This window comes from Miniopterus schreibersii, assembly GCF_964146895.1.
Source record: "Miniopterus schreibersii genome assembly, chromosome: 1".
Taxonomy (NCBI): Eukaryota; Metazoa; Chordata; class Mammalia; order Chiroptera; family Miniopteridae; genus Miniopterus; species Miniopterus schreibersii.
Genome location: NC_138101.1, coordinates 143,969,522 through 143,990,232, shown reverse-complemented (window position 1 = coordinate 143,990,232; position 20,711 = coordinate 143,969,522). Strand labels below are relative to the sequence as shown.

Genomic DNA, 20,711 nt, shown 5'->3' with positions numbered 1-20,711 from the left:
GGGGGATAGGAGTCAGGGACTGTCTTAACGTGCTAGAGTTTTTAGCAAAGAAAACAAAGTAGGAAAAGCCCAGCAAAGAGAAAGAAAGCCCAGCATGAGAAAGCCCAGCACGAGAAAGACAGGAGAGTCTAGGCATCACTTACTATGAAGCTGTCTGTGTTCTGAGCAGAAGAGGAAAGCAGGGGAAAGAAAGACAGAAAGAGAGCAGAGAGAGGCAGTTGTACAGATCTCCATGGACTGGAACTAGGCCAAGCTCCAGCTCCCTCAAGCTTCTTTCTCCTGGGGTCCCCTCCTGCATGCACGAGGGCCCAGCCCCTGATATAGAGCTACAGGCATCAATTCTCACCCAAGCCAAGATATGCACAGCCCCAATCAACTGGGCCAGGGGTACTTACTCTCAGCTCCACCCACTTATCCAAAAGCCTCCGGTCACTGAACTCGCACAGCAGCCCTGAGGATGTGATGCAGAAGGTACTGTCTGCCTTCTTCCCTCGGCCACAGGCCACATCAGTGAACAGGTTGTTCCGTAGCTCCCCCAGCAGCCCTGAGCGGCCCAGCAGGGGCACAGTGGCATTCACCTGTGGAGATACACCACTGTTGCTCACCCATCTACTCCAGAGCCTGCCCCTAGAAACTAGGCCCCCCTTGCTCTTTGAGACTACTTCTCGGTCCTGAGAGCACCTAGCCCATCCAGAACTTCTGTATAGCTGCTGACCAAACAGAGAAGGGCCTTCTAGGAGCAGAGTCTCCTGGGGTGGGCTGAGCAGGTCCTGGCCTTGGTGGCTACTTCCAGCCTCAGCATCTCACCTTTGAGGTCTTACTGTCATCAAGGTACCAGAATTTGATGTGTCGGTTCCCTGCAGTGACAAAGTAGCTGCAATCTTCAGAGAAGGACACCGCTGTCACCCGACTGGACACCTTATTGGAGGCCACCACAATGTTTTTCTGGAGGGAAAGCCAAAGGAAGAATCAAGGTTCTGCCTCTTGGAGCTAAGAAGAAAGAGGCACAGAGGAGAGGAAGGTTAGATAGGATTTGCGTTTGGGGAAAAAAAAGTTTCTTTCCAGGATTTACTGGTCTGAAAAAAAGGGGAGGATGAGACTCCCTTTCTAGAGGAGATAAAGAGATTCATTTCCCCCAGAGGCCCTCAGAGGCATGAACTAGCCCCTTTCTACCAACACGCTTGGCTACAGTTGCTCTTTCCTACTTCAGATCATTTTCTAGAATGAGACTGAGATCAGCAGAGTAGAGTGAAGGGATTCAGGTCAGTATCTTCCTGGTTCCCCAACTGGCCCTCAAACCCTCATGAGGCTGCCAGGCCTGCCCACTCAGCCCACTCACCTTCCAGGCCCAGACGTTGACGATCATGTCATGCTGGTAGCCCACGGAGACAATGTACTTGGCGCTAGGGGAGAAGGCCACGCAAGCCACACCATACTTATGCTCCTGCAGCTCTGCCACCTGGCTACGTTCAGCCACGTCCCAAACTCGCACTGCTGGCATGTGCCCACTCTGCAGGGAGGCAAGAACTGGAAGTGAGGGCCAGAAGCATACAGACCCCCACTAGCCTTTCAGAGTGGGGGCCCTCACCTCCCCAGCTACTGGACACAATCTCTCTAATGACCTTCTGGCCAAGAGTCAAGAGCAGAGCGCTATACAGGACAAAGGTAAAGAGGAAACAATAAATATCTCAGGACGATAGTGATTATTAGGGAAAAAATGTCCCCAGATTTTGTTCAATATCTCTGGGTGAGGGTCCGCACCTCTGTATTTGTTCAAAGCTCCTTGAATGATTCTATGGACGGCCAGGGTTGAGAACTACTACCATTCATCCTATTTCTTCCCCCAATGCCTCCCTGTAAGGCTGAGATGTGCCCAGCAGGGGGCCTCTGGGGATAAGGGATATTTTAAGGCAGTGGTTTTCAGAGTGTGCTTCCTAAACCAACAGAATCAGCATGAAGTGGGAACTTGTTAGAAATACAAATGTTGAAGCGCCATCCCAGGCCTATAAAATCGAAAACTCTGGCGTTAGGCCCAGCACTGGGTACTTTAACAAGACCTCCAGGTGATTCTGATGCACACTAAAGCTTAAGAACCATTGTTTTAAGGTGTAGCAAACACTAGGATTTGGCTTCTGTTTAGGAAGCCAAAGTGGCAACAGCCCTAACTTGGCCTAGGATCGTAGCTCTCAGGCTGAGGGCAGACCACCCACCCTTTTCAGAGAACTGGAGCCCCCTTTCCTCACTCACCTCTCCGGTGACCAAGTACTTGCCATCAGGGGAGAAAGCAAGGGCAGTGATGGTTTTCCTGCAAGAGATGAGACAGGCCACTGACAGCCTGGCCTAAGCCTGGCTCCCTCGCAGTTCCCTCAAAAGGCAAGACCAGCAGATACCAATGGCACATGTGGCATTTCCCTCTCTGGCTCTGGGGCCCAACCAGGTCCCAGTTCCAAGAGCCACACAGACCCCAGGCTGTGCCCTTGTCATAGTCCCAGGAGAAGGAGGTGCTCCCTGAGGGCCCAGACCCATTTACCTGGAACTGTTGAGGATGTGGTGCTGTTTGTGTTTCCGGGGGTTGAACAGCACGACCACACACCTGGGGAGGTGAGTTGGACAACAGACTTAGCACCAAACCACAGCTCCCCAAGAAGCTCCCAGGCCATCTGGGAATTCCAGTCACAGCAGAGAGGCTCACTTGCCACTGAGGACAAGTGACTGCTTCCTTCTGCAACCTGTTCTTCTGGCTTCATTTCCTTTCCCACTGGGCTTATCTCTGCAGCCCCATGAGAGAGAGTGAAAGGCATCCCTGGAAGCCTATCCCCACCAGGTCCCTAAACACCAGCGCCATCTCTCGTCATCCCCACAAAGGGAAGCAGGGACACAGGCCTTACCACAGTTCTCACATATAACCCAGGAAGGGGTACAGGAGGGAAGAATACACATGATTTGGACAATGCAAACCATGGGTGTACAGCTGATTCACAGGCTTGGATCCACACGTGTCAAGCATTTGTGCTCCAAGGAGAGGTGAGGACTCTCACATGTGCACTTACTTGTGTACTTGGCAGGAGCCGGCCCCCACACCCTCTACATATCAGATGAGGAAGGGGGTGGGAGGCACAAGGCCAAAATTGCAAAAAGGCTCAGTAAGACTAAGGGGAGTGGCAGAAAGAGCCTGAGAGGGCCTGAGGAAGCCTGTTCAGTGCCTCAGAGCTCCCAGGCCCAGCCCTGAAAATCCCTGGCCCCCACCCGGCCAGCATGGCTCAGCAGTTGAGCATCGACCTATGATCCAGGAGATCACAGTTCGATTACTGGTCAAGGCACATGCCCAGGTTGCAGGCTCAATCCCCAGTAGGGGGCGTGCAGGAGGCAGCCAGTCAATGACTCATCATTGATGTTTCTCTTTCTCCCTCTCCTTTCCTCTCTTTGAAATCAATAAAGGCTTTTTTTTTTTTTTTAATTTTAAAAAAAAAGAAAATCCCTGGCCCCAAGGAACCTGAAAAGGATCCTCCAGATTGCTAGAAAACAATCAGGGACTCCACCTGCCATAAACAGAGAAGGATGGCAGTACCCTCTCCATGAGGTGGCAAGGCCAGGCAGGATCAGATTCAGAGTGACTTTCCAGAGGCAACTCCAGGGAGGAGGCTAGATGGTATGAGTTAGGGGCAAGAAGCTGGAAGCCATAGCTAGGTAGTGTTCTCCTTTAGGCTCCTTGGTTGTCAGCAGGCCTAGGCTGTTGTCCCTTCTGCCTCCACTTCATCAGCACTGTAACGAGCTGACAGGAGCAAGCCTGGGCCTGCTGCACCAGGTAAGGGCATGGGGAGAGAATGAGCAGAAAGCAACATCCCCCAGACCCAGACTTCTTTAGTAGGAAACCCGCTGTGGCCCCCACACCTGAACCTCACGTTTGCTAGAAACTTGAAGCAAAGGTGGATAGACGCTGCAAGTGAGGGTTTAGCATCTTAGGCTCAATAAACCACTTCAATATGCAAATTCCACAGGCAATCTCTGGGAATGCTGGGATCTCCGAGGTGCACCAGATATACCCAGAACTACCAGGGTGATCAACAGTCTTGGAATTCTTGAGTCATATCCCCTTCTCTAACCACACCCCTCAAATCCTTCCCCACTGTTTTCTTTCTCCTTCTCTCCCCATCTCCTAATCTTTTCTTGTTCCCCTTTCCTCACTCCTCTTTTTATACCAAATTGAAGTCTCCTGTTTCCCTTCCAGAATGTGATGTTAAGAGGATTTTTAAAAAATTATTTCTTTTTATCCTCACCAGAGGATATGTGGGTTTTGTGTGTGTGTGTTTTTATCACTTTTTAGAGCGAGAGAGAGAGAGAGAGAGAGAAAGAGAAACATTGGTGAGAAATATAGATCAGTTGCCTACCATACACACCCCAACTAGGGATCCATTCCACAACCTAAGTATGTGCCCTGACTAGGAATCAAACCCACAACCATTTGGTGTATGGGATGATGCTCTAATCAACTGAGCCACCCAACCAGGGCTATTTCTTCTTCTTTTTTTTTTTTAAGAAAAAAAAATCACATATTTATTTTCATTAACCTTTAACTAACATTTAGCATTTCCTTCTATTTTTTTCAATTACAGTTGAAACACATTATTATATTAGGTTCAGGTGTATACCCCAGTGATTAGACATTATATAACTTACTAAGTAATCATCCCGATAAATCTCATACCCATCTGACACCATACATAGTTATTAGAATATTATTGACTATATTCCCTATGCTGTACTTTACATACCTTTGACAATTCTACAACTACCAATTTGTACTTCTTAATCCCTTCACATTTTCTCCCATCCTCCAACACCAGATCTCATCTAGCAACCATCAAAATGTTCTCTGTGTCTATGTGTCTGTTTCTGTTCTGCTTGTCTGTTTATTTTGTTTTTCACATTCAATTGTTGATAGATATGTATTTATTGCCATTTTATTGTTCTTTTTTTTTTTTATGGTTTTTTCCTTCTTAAAAAAGACCCTTTAACATTACATGTAAATTTGGTGGTGATGAACTCCTTTAGTATTTTCTTGTCTGGGAAGCTCTTTATATGTCCTTCGATTCTAAATGATAGCTTTGCTGGGTAGTGTAGTCGTGGTTGTAGGTCCTTGCTTTTCATCACTTTGAATATTTCTTGCCAATCCCTTCTGTCCTGCGAAGTTTCTGTTGAAAAATCAGCTGACAGGCTTATGGGAGCTCCCTTCTGGGTAACTGCTTTTCTATTGCTGCTTTTAAGATTCTGTCATTAACCTTCTGCATTTTACTGATGATGTGCCTTGGTGTGGGCCTTTTGGGGTTCATCTTGTTTGGGACTCTCTGCAATTCCTGGACTTGTATGTCTATTTCCTTCACCAATGTTAGAGAAGTTTTCTGCCTTTATTTTTTCAAATAGGTTTTCAATTTCTTGCTCTCTCTCATCTCCTCTCCTTCCAGTGTCCCCATGATGTGAATGCTGGTATGCTTGAAGTTACCTCAAGGTTCCTTACACTATCCTAATGTTTTTGGATTGTTTTCTTTTTGCTGTTTTGATTAGGTGTTTTATGCTTCCTTATATTCCAAATCACTGTTTTGTTTCTTGGCTTCATCTACTCTACTGTTGCTTCCCTGTAAACTATTCTTCATTTCAGTTAGTGTATCCTTCATTTTTGACTGGTTCTTTTTTTATGGTTCCATGTCCTTTTTTATGCTGTTGAAGTGCTCTCTAAGTTCATCTACTCTTCCCCTAAGTTCATTGAGCATCCTTATAACCAGTGTTTTGAACTCTGCATCTAGTAGATTGCTTGTCTCCATTTTATTTAGTTCTTTTTCTGGAGTTTTGTTGTTTTTTTCATTTGGGACATGTTTCTTTGTCTCCTCATTTCTATGTATTAGGCCTCCCTGTGTTTCTATGTATTAGGCAGAGCTGCTACGTCTCCCAGGCTTGGTAGAGTGGCCTTATGTACTAGGTATTCTGAAGGGTCCAGCAGCACAGCCTCCCCATTCATCCAAACTGGGCACTCAAGGTGTGCCCCCCATTGTGTGAGCTGTGTACACTCTCCTTTTCTAGTTGATCCTTGATTGCTGTTGACACACCAATAGGAGGGATATACCCCTAGGCTACTCATCTGCAAGGACTGGCTGTGACCACCAACCACTGTGGAGGAACAGCTGTGCAGGGGCCCACCCCACAGAGCAGGACTTATTTCATCAGGGCTCTGGTGGCTACTGATTCTACTCCTTGAGTGTGTTGCTTATGGAGATGGTTGGGTGGTGCTTTGACATGCTCTGAAGCTGTTCACTGGGTGGACTGGCTCTGGAGCCTCCTGGGAGGTGTAGAACGAGGTCAGCGGCTACCTGTATTCTACCCAGGGCCAGCCATCATAATGAGCTATAAAGTGATCTGCAGATGGCTGCTACTTATGCTAGGCTTGGAGGTAACCAGACAAACCCAAGCTGTAAATCAAGGCCAGCTGCTGCTACTGCCAGGCCTGGGGCCACCTAGTGAGAGGTATGGGACCAGCTGAGGCCAGATACTGCTTGTTTGAGAAATTTTAAGAAAATCTGAAGCATGAGGCAAGACAGGCCATTTGTATAGAAAAACCACTGGAAACAGCTTGGGTAGGTCCACAAGTTGGATGAGGTAGAGCCTCAGGGAATCAACAGGGTGGAGTAAACAGTGTGAGCCAGTTTGATGGAGCCTCAAGATATGGTGTCTGCCTGCTGGCTCTGTTGGGGGAAGGCTCAGAAAAGGAACAATGCTGGCCTATGCCAGCACTTCTGTTTGGGAGAAAGCTGCCCCTCCATATCTTGCTCTGATGCCAGAAACTTCAGTTCCTCCCTTTACATCTCTGGTGTCTTTCAAGCTGCTGTCCCAGGGGTGGAGCTCAGGGGGAATAAGTCTGAGTAAGTCTGTGTGTGGGCCCTTTAAGAGGAACTGCCTCGGGCTCCAGCAGCCCTGTCTCACTCAGCCTCAATACTTGCTGGTTTTCACAGCCAGAAGTTATGGGACTTCTCTTCCTGGCCTGGAACCCTGGGCTGGGAGGCCTGGTATGCAGCTGGGACCTCTCGCTCCTCAGGGAGGACCCTGCAGCCAAGATATCCCTCCTGATTTTTATCCATCACATGTGGGTGTGGGACCAGCGTGTTCTGTATCTCCACCCCTCCTACCAGTTTCAATATGGCCTCTTCTTTAATTTCCTACTTATAGGATTTCCATTCAGCTAGATTTCAGGTGGTTCTGAATTATAGTTGTTCTGTAGTGTAGTTGTAATTTTGGTGTCAGGAGAGTTTTTAAACATATTACAAAAATTGGATGGCTTTGGAAGCTCTGTGCCCCATCACTCTCTCTCCCCTCTCCCAAAACACACACATACACATACACACACACACACACACCCCTCTGATCTTACCGAGTCACTCTTTACTGATAATTCCTGGAAGCTTCTAAAACCAAACCCCTTTAAGTGCCCTGAAGGCCCTGGGCATTGTGACCCCTGCCCACCCTCCAGCCTCACCCTGAACTGTGCTCCAACCACATTTTTTCACTCCCTTTAACTTGCTATGCTCCTCCCACTACAGGACCTTTGAAGAAGCCACTTCCCTTGTCTAGAACATTCTTCTCTCTCTTTTCCAACAAGTTAACTCTTAGTCCTCTATTGGAGCTCAGGGTATATGGCCTTGTATATGCTGTCATGACACAATGTATCAACCTTTTGTGACATTTATCATAGCTGCAATTTTACATTTGGTTTTTATTATCTTACCCATTGGACTGTGCATTCCATGAGGGTGGGAACTGAGTCTGGTTTTGCTCACTGTTTTGATCCCTGGGCTTAGCACAATCTAGCCCATTGCAGTTATTCAAGAACCACTTACTGAAAGAATGAATGCCTAGCTTGGTTCCGTGGGGCATCAGCTCTCCTCCTGACTCCATGCCTCACCTATCTTCTATGGAAGGAGGGACTGAGGACCTCTGGATCCTCAGAGGCAGTGTGGGGCAATAGGGACATTGTGAGTTTGAAGTCAGAGACCAAGGTTTGAGTCCTTGTTCTGCCATGTACACCTCTGTGACCCTGGGTAAGTCACAAGCCTGTTTTCTTATCTATAAAAAAGGAGACACCTGGATCTAGCTAATAGGACTTCTGTGAAGATTAAATGATTTTTCTGATACACAGTAGCAGCCAAACAAATGGCAAATCTTAATATTACTACTCCTGGTACACAGAAATGAAACTGAAATGGGGCTTCTGGCAGTGGGGAAAGATGTGCTAAGGGGTTGTGTCAGGTTTTTCCTTTGGGAGAATGGAGGAGGTCCTGTTATAAGCTGAGTAATGGTAAAGACTTTAAAGGAGGCTTAATTTTTTTTTTTTTTCTGGGAAGGCAGCCAAGAAAGTAGAATTGGGTTAAGGTTAGAGAAAGAAAATATCTGCATTTTCATTGACTTAGGAGATGATAAGCTTGGAAGGTAGCGAGGAAGAGATGGGAAAATACTAAGAGAAAAAATAACTTAATTATCTAGGACAGCAGCACAGAAACAGGGAAAGATAACAGAAGTGACATCTCCTGGCTGAGTTAAAAAGCATCACACGAGTATTTCAATGAACTCTAAATGTGAAGGCGTCCACTTCCTTAAGTAACTGGTCTTCTGCTCCTCACATAGTCCAATAAAAGTTACCATTTGTCAAGTACTTTCTATGTAGCAGGCACTCTGCTAAGCAACTTGGATGTCTGGTCTTAACTAATCCTTAAAACAACCTTGGGACACTGGTACAGGTACTCCATTTTTTAAAATATGTTTTTATGGGAGGGGGAGGGGGAGGGGGAGGGGAGGGGGAGGGGAGGGGGAGGGGGAGGGGAGGGGGAGGGGGAGGGGGAGGGGGAGGGGGAGGGAGAGGGAGAGGGAGAGGGAGAGGGAGAGGGAGAGGGAGAGGGAGAGGGAGAGGGAGAGGGAGAGGGAGAGGGAGAGGGAGAGGGAGAGGGAGAGGGAGAGGGAGAGGGAGAGGGAGAGGGAGAGGGAGAGGGAGAGGGAGAGAAACATCAATGATGAGTCATTGACTGGCTGCCTCCTGCATGCCCCCTACTGGGGATCAAGCTGGCAACCCGGGCATGTGCCCTGACTGGGAAGTGAACCATGACCTCCTGGTTTGTGGGTTGACGCTCAACCACTGAGCCATGCTGGCCAGGCCAGTTATCCTCATTTTATGGATAAAGAAACAAGTTTAGAGCAATATGATCAAGGCTATTCAGCTAAAGGAAAACAGAGTCAGGATTCTAGAAGCACTGTTCTAAGAAAAGCAGAATGGAGCCCAGCCGGGTATGGCTTAGCAGTTGAGCATTGACCTAGGATCCAATTCCCGGTCCAGGTACATGCCCAGGTTGCGGGCTCGATCCCCAGTCAGGGGCATGCAGGAGGCAGCCGATCAATGACAACTCTCTCATCGCTGATGTTTCAGTTCTCTCTCTCCCTCTCCTTTCCTCTCTCTAAAATCAATAAAGATATATTAAAAAAAGAAAAAAGTAGGGAAAGCAGAGTGGAATGAGTGAGGGAAAGAAGAGAAAATGGAAATTGCCATGGCCAGGTAGCTCAGTTCATTAGAGCATCGTCCTGACATACCAAGGTTGTGAGTTTGATCCCCGGTCAGGGCACATGTAAGAATCAACCAATAAACTCATAAATAAGTGGAATAACAAAAATTGATGTTTGTTTCTCTCTCTCTCTCTCTCTCTCCTTTCCTCTCTCTCTAAAATCAATAAATTTTAAAAAAAGTTGAAGTTGAAACACAGGAAGCTCAGTGACCTAATGTGCAAGGTGCTGACAGGGAAAGAGTCTCCGAGAGGAGGGAAAGAAGACTGGGCACTTGGGGGGGGGGGAATTTAGGTGACAGAATTTTTGAAAATCAGAACAGGGCACAGTGAAAGTTATAGCAGTTACAGTTCAAAGCTCATAGATTTACATATTTAGAAATTAATACTTTATTCAATGTGTGAAAAATAATACAATACCCTCCAGGCCTGCCACCATCATGACAAGCCCAGCAAGTTTTCGGGCTTACTGATGTTTGCTGAACCTTCCTGCTATCCGTGCTGACGTGTTGAAGAGGCCCTCTGCAGGCTCCTCTCTCTAGCAACAGCTTCTAGTCTAAGTGGTTACACGTTACCTAGCTTTCTGATAAACCATGGCAGAGGGCTTCAGCTGAGAGCTTATCTGACTTGAACTGACTCGATGCATATTCCAGCTAGTAACATTCCAAATCCAGAACAAGCAGGTGATGTGGGCTCTATGGCAGACTTTGGAGTTTTCCTTTAAACCTATCATCCCAAAGCAGCAACATGATCTTCAAGGGCAATGCATCACACTGCTTAAAACACTTTCCAAGCAACTGCACACAAATTCTGAGTCTTGCTGGGCCACATCTTCTGTTTCTTCCCTCCCCTAAGTTCAGCTCCATAGTAAAAGGAGGGAAAGCAGTGTGAGTGTGTGAGTGTGTGTGTGTGTGTGTGTGTGTGTGTGTGTGTGTGAGAAAATACAATGCAGAGAGAAAGATGATTATGGGGCAACTCTTCCCTTCTCTAACACCCCCCACCACACACACACACAGTATAAACTGAAAAATTCTTAGGTGTGGCATGAAAGAGTTAAACAAAAGAGGAAAAGACAGAGGAGCAGGCCTTTAAGCTGAAATTTTTACTTCTAATCATTCAAATCTGGAAATCTTCCAACACAGAAAGAGGAAGAAAGAGACCAACCCATGGTAACACCTATGGGGACAATAATGCAGATGGTGAAGTGAGGGCAGAACTTGGCAAAGACATCCAATGTTCCCCCTGTGCCCTGCTTGTTGAGGTCCTCTCAAGAGAAAGACCTCGCCCGGCCGAGCGTGGCTCAGAGGTTGAGTGTCGACCCAGGATCCAGGCGATCGGGGTTCAATTCCCGGTCAGGGCACATGCCCGGGTTGCGGGCTCGATCCCCAGTAGGGGGCATACAGGAGGGTCAGGGCACATGCCCGGGTTGCGGGCTCGATCCCCAGTCGGGGGCATGCAGGAGGCAGCTGATCAACGACTCTCTCATCATTGATGTTTCTATCTCTCTATCCCTCTCCTTTCCTCTCTCTGAAATCAATAAAGATATATTAAAAAAAAAGAAAAAAAGAGAACAGACCTCAAAAATACTCATGTGGGTCCTGGCCGGTGTGGCTCAGTGATTAAAGTGTCAGCCCGCACACCAAAAGGTCTTGGGGTTTGATTCCCAGTCAAGGGCAGGTACCTGGATTGCAGGTTCCCAGCCCCAGGCAGGGCGCATGTGGGAGGCGATGTTTCTTTCTCTCTCTCTCTCTCTCTCTCTCTCCCCCCCCTCTACCTCTTTCCCTTCCTTCCACTCTCTCTAAAAAAAAAAAAAAAAAAAATCAATGGAAAAAATATCCTTGGGGAGGATTAACAACAACAACAAAAACTGATGTGGGAGCCTCCTCAGTCTTTTTTGACCTTTGAGCAAGCTCCTCAGTCTGCTAAGGAGAGAGGGTGGGGCTCAGTTTGCATCAATATTTGGCCCTTGGCCTCTAAGTCCCTTGACCCAGACCAGCACAGCAGGCAGTCCTCTTCACAGGGCCCTTGCAGCAGTGCTGGCTGAAATCCTCAACATGACAAGCCTGGGCTGGCCCAACCAGCTAAGTCCCGTAATTCAGAACCCCAGGGTGCAGGTGCAGGGATACTGCTCCACTCCCACAGAAAGACAGTAAGGCCTCAGTCCCTCGGGCCTCAGCCAGGGCGTCACGTGGAGTATCAGTACCAGGTGCTGGGCCCACTGCCCAGGAACTTCTCTGAATCAGAAAAGGCCAGCCCTTGACAACCCCCTCCCCTGGACAGGTCCAGCCTTACTGCCATCACAAAGAGCCCAGCACTCCCACACAATCTGCCTCCTACCACTCTCCACCCTCCAGAAGGCAGAAACAAATAAACACTGGGATGAGCAATGAATGCAGCAGCACATTCAGGGAGCAAGACACAGAAGGTTCGAGCAGAGACCCTGTGCTTCATAATTTCTTCTTTCAGACCAAGTAAAATCAGGTGACTCACAGGCGCACACCAAAGGTCCCTCAAGTCTTGCTCAAATGTCACTCTCTAGCCCTATTTAACATTACAACTTCACCTCCCGCCCATATTCCCTATTCCCTTTCACTGCTCCTTGCTTATACTTTTCCATAGCACACATCAACTTGTAATACTCTGTACAATTTACTTCATTGGTAGATTGCCAGCTCTGTGAAGGTAACTTTTACCTGTTTTATTTACTGTTATACCCCCAAAGCCTAGAAGATAGGCACTCAAGAAATATTTCTGAATCAGTAAATAAATTTTTATGTCTCTAGCTACCAGATCTCAAAGCGCTGACTGCCAAGGAACCTCCTAAGCAGCAGACCTGTGAACTAGAGACCTATAGCAGGTCGATGATTCTCCCCATCTCAGGCTTTTAGGACGCACTGATGTTCAAGGGCAGTGTGATGATGGAAACAAGAAAACTGGGGTCAGAAAGACCTATTACATACTGTGTGATCCTGAGCATATTCCTTAACTTCTCTGAACCTCAATTTCCTCATGTGTAAAACAGGAACAATAATATCTACCTCAAAGAATTATTGTGAGACTGAAGAAGACCATGTACAAAGTAGCCAGCATGGTGCTCCTGGCCATGAAGAGTTACTCTGGTGCTCCAAGAACAAGGACAGGGCTGTCCAGGGAGTCAGCTGTTGCAATAGGCACCCCAACTACGGCATATAGGACTTGCTGGATACCAGTGACTCACCCAGGTGTACAATTACAAACTGTCCCTCTAAATTCACCTCCAAAGGGGAAATCTTATAGCTTTAATTGTTCTAAGAGATAATGAGTCTAGGATGTTTCCTAGGGATGCTTGGTTGTGATTCTCTTTAGGTACCTGACTCCAAAACCTTCCAAATAAGTAACCCTCTTAGGCCAGGCCATGAGATACATCAGCACCTGTTTCTGGGACACTTTATGAACCGCCCCACCCCCACCCCACTGCCACACCAAGACATGAGAAAACTTGGTAAATAACCCAGTAAATAACACGACCACTGGTACAGAGCTACCAGGACGCTCTTCTGTGGACTCTAAATGTATTTTCTTCTAGAACAAGAGATTAATCTCTGTAAACTGTAAGACTTACAAGCCAGGTCAAAGTGACAGTATCTGAGCCTCCTTCCTCTTATCATTATGGTCTAGCTGCCATGGCTACTGTTTAGCTCCTCAAGCAAGTGAATGTGTGTTCCTCCTTTCCTTGGGACCTTTGCACTTGACGTTTCCTCCACCTGGAACACTTTGGTGTCAATCTTCACATGCTGATTCTTCCATTACCCAGTTTGATTTTCTTTGAATACTCATCACTCTCTGATATTATCTTGCTCATTGATTTGTTTATATGCTTACTGTTTGCTTGCCCTTCTTGAACCTAAACCCCACAAAGACCCCATCTGTCTTATTCACAGGATTCACATCCCTCAGGGCACCAAGTCAAGCATCCTGTTCTCTCAGGTTCACCCAGTCTCTCCACAGCCCCCACATAGGGCTTGCCATAGAGAATAAGAAGGTAGTTCTATGCTTCTTCAGCTCAGATGTCACTAGAACACAGTTCAGGAGAAAATTCTGTGGCTTCACACCCGGTCCAGTGCTTTGAAGTTGGGGGTCTCAGCATAAATTCCAACATGGACTAAGTAAATGAAGAGCCTTCTCAGGAGAGCTGAGTTTCCCCTCCTCCTCCCTAGTTAAAGCCACCAAGAGGTCTCCACTTGGCTGCTGGATAGGGCCTGTCACCTTTCCAGGACACCTCCCTCTCCAGTAGTTCCTCTGCCCATAGCATTCACCTAGGCCAGGCCCTGGCATTGGAGGTCAAGAGAAACCCTTTCTCAAACTGACTGGCTCCACAGTAGCAACAGGGGCTATACTGGGCTCTAAAGCTCCTGAGCCCTCTACCAAACCAGCTAGGGAAGGGGCCCGAGTCAATTATGGGTGTTCAACTAAACTGAGTCCTTCAAAGAGGCTATCTGGAGACCAAGCTGGTTTCCTAGGGTGGGGGTGGGGGGGGTTAAAGTTTGACAGGTGAGAGGTAGGCTTCCTGTGGGGAAAACAGCAAAAGGAGAACTCTGGAGAAGAGATGCTGGAGCCACTAAAGCTGAGGGGTCTCTGCCTACCTCTGCCTGACACACATCCTCCTCCACCCCACCCTCCCTGAACTGTTTCATTTCCTTCCAGAAAACTTTGTTTTGGTTTGATATTTGCCTCTAGGCCTCTGGGAGAATTTTCTGAGCTTTGTTTCTCTTCTTGTTTCTAGGATACCTGGGCTGCTCCCAGAGCAACAAAGCTCAGTAGGAACAAGAGAGTGGGGGTGGGGGTGTTAGGATCACCAGATAGGGAGAGAGGGAGGGAGGGAAAGAGCCTGCTTGGCTCACACAGACTTTGGTGGCCCCCAGATACCCAGAGGCACATCAGGGAGCTCTAGCATAGAGCAAAACTAAAGACCCAGAAAGGGGCCACTTGCAAAGAGAGTACTTAAAGTTCTAGGAAATCAAAAGGTCAGGGAGCAGACTGGGGCGCTGCCCAGGGCTGGCCCAAGACAAGCACACTGAGGAAATCTACCAGAGGTCACAGCAGGGAATCTTCCATACAGCACCTGGAAGGATAATGACTGGCAAGCACATGAGCCAGGCTGGGACCTGCCCTTAAACAGAAGCACACACCCTTAAAGGCGCCACGCCTAGGGTCCAGGGGCATATGGGGAAGAGAGGGGGAGCAGGGCTCCACAACTCCAAGAGCAGAATCACAGGGCTCAGAATGCACTGAGCAGAAGCTCAGGCCTTTCCTAGCCAGCCCCAGCCCCACCTCCAACAAGAAGGAACCTAGCTTTCCCAGGCAGAGGCAGGCACGACTGGAATTCCCCTGAGGCAGGCTGCACAGGGTATCCAGCAACAGAAGTCATTCATCAACTTGCTTCTAGAGGGGTAGAAGGAGGTCAGTTCAGCTTCTGCAGGGTAAAGCCAGTGCAGCTCCCACAGCATCCCCACCAGATATCAAATGTCCGAGGGACACTCAGGAGAGACACTGACCCCAGAACCCAGAAGCAGAAATCTCCCTGGCATAGACTGAGATGCCCATAAATTGGGCATTTCTCATTCAGATGTTAAGTAGACAGTTCAGGGGAAAAGCAGCTTTTCAAAATGAGCAAAATGCCTGGACTTCCTCCATTTTAAAAGAGCTACCCTGACAAGTGTGGCTCAATTGCTTAAGCTCTTTGAAACTTAGTTTCTAAAATATAGGACAATAATAGTACCAACCTCACAGGGCTGCTCTGAGCATTAAATAAAATAATTCCTGTAAAATGCTTAACAAAGTGCCTGGCACATAATAAGTTCTTGATAAGGTAGCTTTTTTAATGGGATGCTAAAACTAAGAAAACCATATCTGGTACAAAACCTACACTGTGAAGCTCACACTGTGTAAGTCACACTGGAGAACCAAGCTGAGGGTAGGGCAAGAGAAGGAGAACAGTGGCCTTCCCATTTTCATGTTTCTATGCCCAGCAGCAAAGAACAGAGGCTTACCACACCAGAAGGGGCCCCAAGCCTCCAAAAGAAACACTTCTGCAAAAGCCTAAAGAAATGATGGTTGGGGGCTTCTCACCTATAAGAGCAAAGGAGTGAAAAGGCAGCAAGAACACCAGCCCCAGAATCCTACTTTTCTTCCATGGCACTGACATCTCTCAAAGTGACTAGAGTAGACAAATGGTCAGAGCAGCATTTTTCCTAATAGTCAAAAAGCAGAAACAATGTCCATATGCTCATCAACTGATGAAGAAATAAAATGTGGTACTTTATCTCTAATGGAAGGTTAGTGGCCATAGAAAGGAATGAAGTACTGATACCTACTACAACATGTATGAACCATGAAAAAAGTCACAAAAGGCCAAATATTGTATGATTCCACTTATATGAAATATGCAGAACAGACACATCTATATAGACAGAACATAGATTAGTTGCTGCCCAAGGATGGAGATCTTAGGGGGAAATGGAGAGTGACTGCTAAAGAGTATGGGGTTTCTTTTTAGGGTGATGAGAATGTTGTAGAATTGATTGTGGTGATAGCTGCACAACTCTGTAGATACACTAAAAACCACTGAATTGTGCATTTTAATGTTTTAATATGTTTTTATTGATTTTTTTAGAGAGATAGAAACATCAATGAGAAACATTGATTGGCTGCCTCCTGCACACTCCCTACTGGGGATCGAGCCTGCTACCCAGGCATGTGCCCTGACTAGCTAGAATCCAAGCCGTGACCTCTTGGTGCAGGGGATGATGCTCAACCAACTGAGCCACACCAGCCGGGCTTAACAGTGCATTTTAAATGAGAGAATTGTGTGGTTTATGTATTACATCTCAATAAAGCTGTTTTTAAAAATTACTACAAGGTAGATATTAAAGATGGTATTGGGAACTGTGTATAATATAAAACGTCAATCTATATGTGTGAGTAGGAATGGATGGCCAAAAAGCCAGAGCCTTTTCCTGGCCCTGTATCTCCTTTACAAAAATGGCACTGAAACATTAACCTGGATATATATCCCAGAAAATACCAGAAAACCCCTGCCCAGCCCAACTGGTTTAGCATGGCTATAAACTCCCATGCAATATGACTTCTTCCAAGGTACTTACCCAGCTGGGTAGGCAACTAAACCAGATCGGGGGTCACAGGCAAGTCCTCTGCCCCCAGACACTGTTATTCCAAGTACCTTCTCCAAGGTCACCTGTTAGAGCAAGAGAGAGAAGTGGCATGTTAGGGACAGAATGGGGTTGGAACGGAGGTACTGAAGATACTCAGGATCATCCTGTAGTTCTACTTTCCTGATGCCCCTGTCTTCAGGAGAATGGGCTACTGACTTTTCCAGGTTCTGTTCTGGCCACAGGCCGCTTGATTACATGGAAGAAAGCTAGTGTGCATCACTGCCTTTTAGCAGAGCTCAATCTGCTGGTACCACGGGAATGAAAATGAAGGGGTTAAAGCTCTGCTCATGGACACAGAGGAAAAAGCACTCTCACAATCCAGAAAGGCTCCTTTTACAGGATAAAGCCTTGGGTCCCCAGACTGGCTCTTGGGTAGATGATACTCAGGGGAGGTCATTGATCTTCGTGCCTTGGCAAGCATGAAAGAATGGCCACTCTGATCTACCAAGAGCCAGAAAAATGTTAGGTATCAATTAGGTGACTAATAATATCCCTGATCTTTGCATTCTATCACGTTCTTCCCTCCATCAGAGGACTCCATCCCCACCCAAATGTCTGCCAGTTCATACAGACTATGAGCCTAGGAGGCAGAAACATGGTTTAATGCTGTATTTTGCTAAGCACAGATGCTCAGAGTAACTCTAATTATTATTATTAAGCCACAACTCCCACAGAAATGAAAGGGAAATGTGTAAAGTACTCAGAGATTCTGAGAGGACATGGCCACACAAGATATTCAGCATCACTCTCATCATCACTATTGTTATCCCACATGTCTGCAGTCCCCAGGGCACACATTGGACTACCCTCAAATAGTTTACTCGTCTTTCTGCCAGATGATGCCACGCGAGATTCAGACTGCCCTGTAACCTCTTGCCTGTCACTAAATCTTACCCCTTGCTACAGAATGTCTTGCTCGTTACTCCAGGTCCAGTCTTCTCTAGTGCTATCTGGATTCCCTGCACTGTCGCTGGCTCAAAGAAATGGGTTTCTGAATTTGAATTGCCAAGTAAACCAGCTAGACTGTTCTGTTAAGGGAGTCTCAGGAGTCCCAGGAAGGCGATGTAAATCAGAAACACTTGACGGGTATTCATATCTGTGGCAGGGTGATCTACTCTTAGTCCAGGCCAGTTTCCAGAGAGGGGAAGCCCAGAATCAATTAGGGTAGTTCTAGGGTCACTCCTTCTCTCTTGCTGTCCCACCTGGAGAATTTGAAGTGCTCCTAGAGGGCTTTTTAAATTCTCATCTCCAAGGACCATTTTAGTTTAAATTAGGTTCGAAGGAAATGCTCTTTGGCTGCTAAGACCAAAATAAGTCTTTTGGGACATTATAGTTAAAACCTATTTCCCAGAAGGGTCCCCAAGAGTCTTCTGTGCTCCTTGGGGATATGGACGGATTCTCAGTCTACTCACAGAGAGGCAGTCTACTTCTAGGGCACCAGACCAACCCATAGCTCCCTGGCAAGCACCACACTTGCCACTTACCCGTGGGCGTGTCTGAGGCACCAAGCCTAGTGTGGGATACACTAACTTTAGCCTACTCAACACATTTTTCATTTTTTAATTGTTTGTTTATCAAGAAAAAATATTCCTTAGCCCAAATATTCATGTTTCATAGTTCAGGAACACAGGTCAGTAATAAACTTCCATGGAACTCAACCCAAAGAAATTCTTTACATTTGAAAATCACTTTACACTCTGAAAGATACCAGCTTTGCTCATCACCTCAAAATCATGCATGGAATCATAATTTTTTTTTAATCCTCTGAGGATATTTTTTCCCATTTCTTTTCAGAGAGGGTGGAAGGGAGAGAGAGAAAGAGAAACATCAATGAGAGAGAGAGATATCAGTTGGCTGCCTCCTGCACGTGCTCCGATCCCTGACTGGAGATGGATCCTGCAAACCGAGGTACATGCCCTTGGCCAGAATCGAACCTGAGACCCTTCAGTCCACAGGCGGACGTTCTAACCACTGAGACAAACCAGCTAGGGCTAGAATCATAATTTCTGTAGAAATTTCTGTATGTCTTCTTTCTTGGTTCTGCCACAGCAAATGTATCACTCTGACAATATGAAATCGTTGACACTTGGCCAAAAGGCCACACATCTGAGGTTTTGTCAAAACACTGGGAGGCATGGTAATTGTATTCTCCTTAACACCAACATCCTTCCTGATAGAGAAATGGATCCACAATACGTTCTTTTTGTTGTTAAGGGCAATACATTCTTGCTAGTGTGCCTTATCATATGCCTTCTTCCATACTTTTTCTCAGCTTAATGACCCCCTGGCACTGGCAGGAGAGCACAAAATAACCCTGGGGAAATGTGGGGGTCACTCAGTTCAGAACACCACTCCCTATCCTGGCACTGTGCCTCTGGCTATCCCAGAGGGAGGGATGCTCAGGAACATTCCTGCTGCACCAACTGCCTACTACAGAGAAGAAAGAGAAAAGCTCGCAGCCACATTACCCACATAGGGGGAAGGTCATAAAATCAAGTACAGTGAGTTAAAAGGCTGTTCAAGTCCTATTTCCTTCAAGCTAATCTGATTTCAGACAAATCTTTTGGATTCAAATTTGCATCAATCCCTCCCTTTGCTTCAACTTGGTCTGTTGATTCTCAGCTTCCCTTTCCTCTGACAGGAATTTGGGTAGGTGTTTTGTGGGTAGATGATCCAATTCCATAGAGAATTGATTCTGAAACTAGCCTGGACCTTTCACTAACAGTTTAAAGCAGGAAGGAGAAGTGAGTTACTCAGATCCTAAAGACTAATGTTTATCAAAGGTTTCTTTCTTTTTCTTTTTTTCTTTTTTTTTTAAATATACCTTTATTGATTTCAGAGAGGAATGGAGAGGGAGAAAGAGAGCTAGAAACATCAATGATGAGAGAGTCATTGATCGAGCCCACAACCGGGCATGTGCCCTGACTGGGAATCGAACCCCGATCGCCTGGATCCTAGGTCGACGCTCAACCGCTGAGCCACGCCCGGCAGGGCTATCAAAGGTTTCTGACCACAACCCACAATAAGAAACACATCTTATATCATGACGCAGTATATACCCCACATGTATGTGTGTGCATGTGCATAAAATTGAAATAAAAGTTTCACAAAACGCCCGGACAGGCATGGCTCAGCAGTTGAGCATTGACCTATGATCCAGGAGATGACGGTTTGATTCCTGGTCAGGGCACATGCCGGGTTGCGGGGCTGGATCCCCAGTCGGGGGCGTGCAGGAGGCAGCCGATCAATGACTCTCTCACCATTGATGTTTCTACTTCTCTCTCTTCCTGTCCCTCTGAAATCAATAAAGTGTGTTTTTTTTAAATGGTTTCACAAAACAATACTTTTATTGCATGTAGTACTATATGCAATCAATAATGTAACATTCTATTTTCTATTTTATTCTATTTTATTAAAAAGTGATTCTGGTCTAGCGGGCAAGGCTCAGCAGTTGAGCAGTGACCTATGATCCAGGAGATCAAGGTTCAATTCCTAGTCAGGGCACAGTCCCAGGTTGCAGGCTTGATCCCCAGTGGAGGGAGTACAGGAGGCAGCCTATCAATGACTCTCTCATCATTGATGTTTCTGTATCTCTCTCCCTTCCTCTCTCTGAAATCAATAAAGACATATTTTAAATAATAATAATAATAATTCTGGTCATGCCCCACTTTATTGATTTTATGACCTACAAAATGGCTGGAAGCTAGCTACAGTTTGAGAAACCCTGCTACAGATCATCATTTTCTGCAGGGCCTGAGTTTCAGGCTCTGACCTCTGGGACCTTTGTGTTCCCCAGTCACTTTCCTCCTAGGATTCTCAGCAGTGTACAGACATCTGGGCTAGGAAACCCCATGGCAGGAGTTTGCCTAGGCTCAAAACTTGGCTTATTTTCTAAGGATTTGTGGGTTTT

The 20,711-nt window shown here is 46.6% G+C and overlaps 1 protein-coding gene across 2 annotated transcripts in view; it reads right to left on the bottom strand.

The window, feature by feature from the left end:
* MAPKBP1 (mitogen-activated protein kinase binding protein 1) overlaps positions 1-20,711 on the bottom strand; it is a 60,886-nt gene that overhangs the window by 14,096 nt on the left and 26,079 nt on the right. For both annotated transcript variants that reach the window (XM_081153634.1, XM_081153635.1), the window contains exons 3-8: positions 16,733-16,824; positions 2,531-2,593; positions 2,248-2,305; positions 1,340-1,510; positions 808-945; positions 396-578 (exon numbers count right to left, since the gene is read on the bottom strand). In XM_081153634.1, the coding sequence (XP_081009760.1) occupies positions 396-578; positions 808-945; positions 1,340-1,510; positions 2,248-2,305; positions 2,531-2,593; positions 16,733-16,824 (705 nt within the window). The remainder of the gene's footprint in view (positions 1-395; positions 579-807; positions 946-1,339; positions 1,511-2,247; positions 2,306-2,530; positions 2,594-16,732; positions 16,825-20,711) is intronic.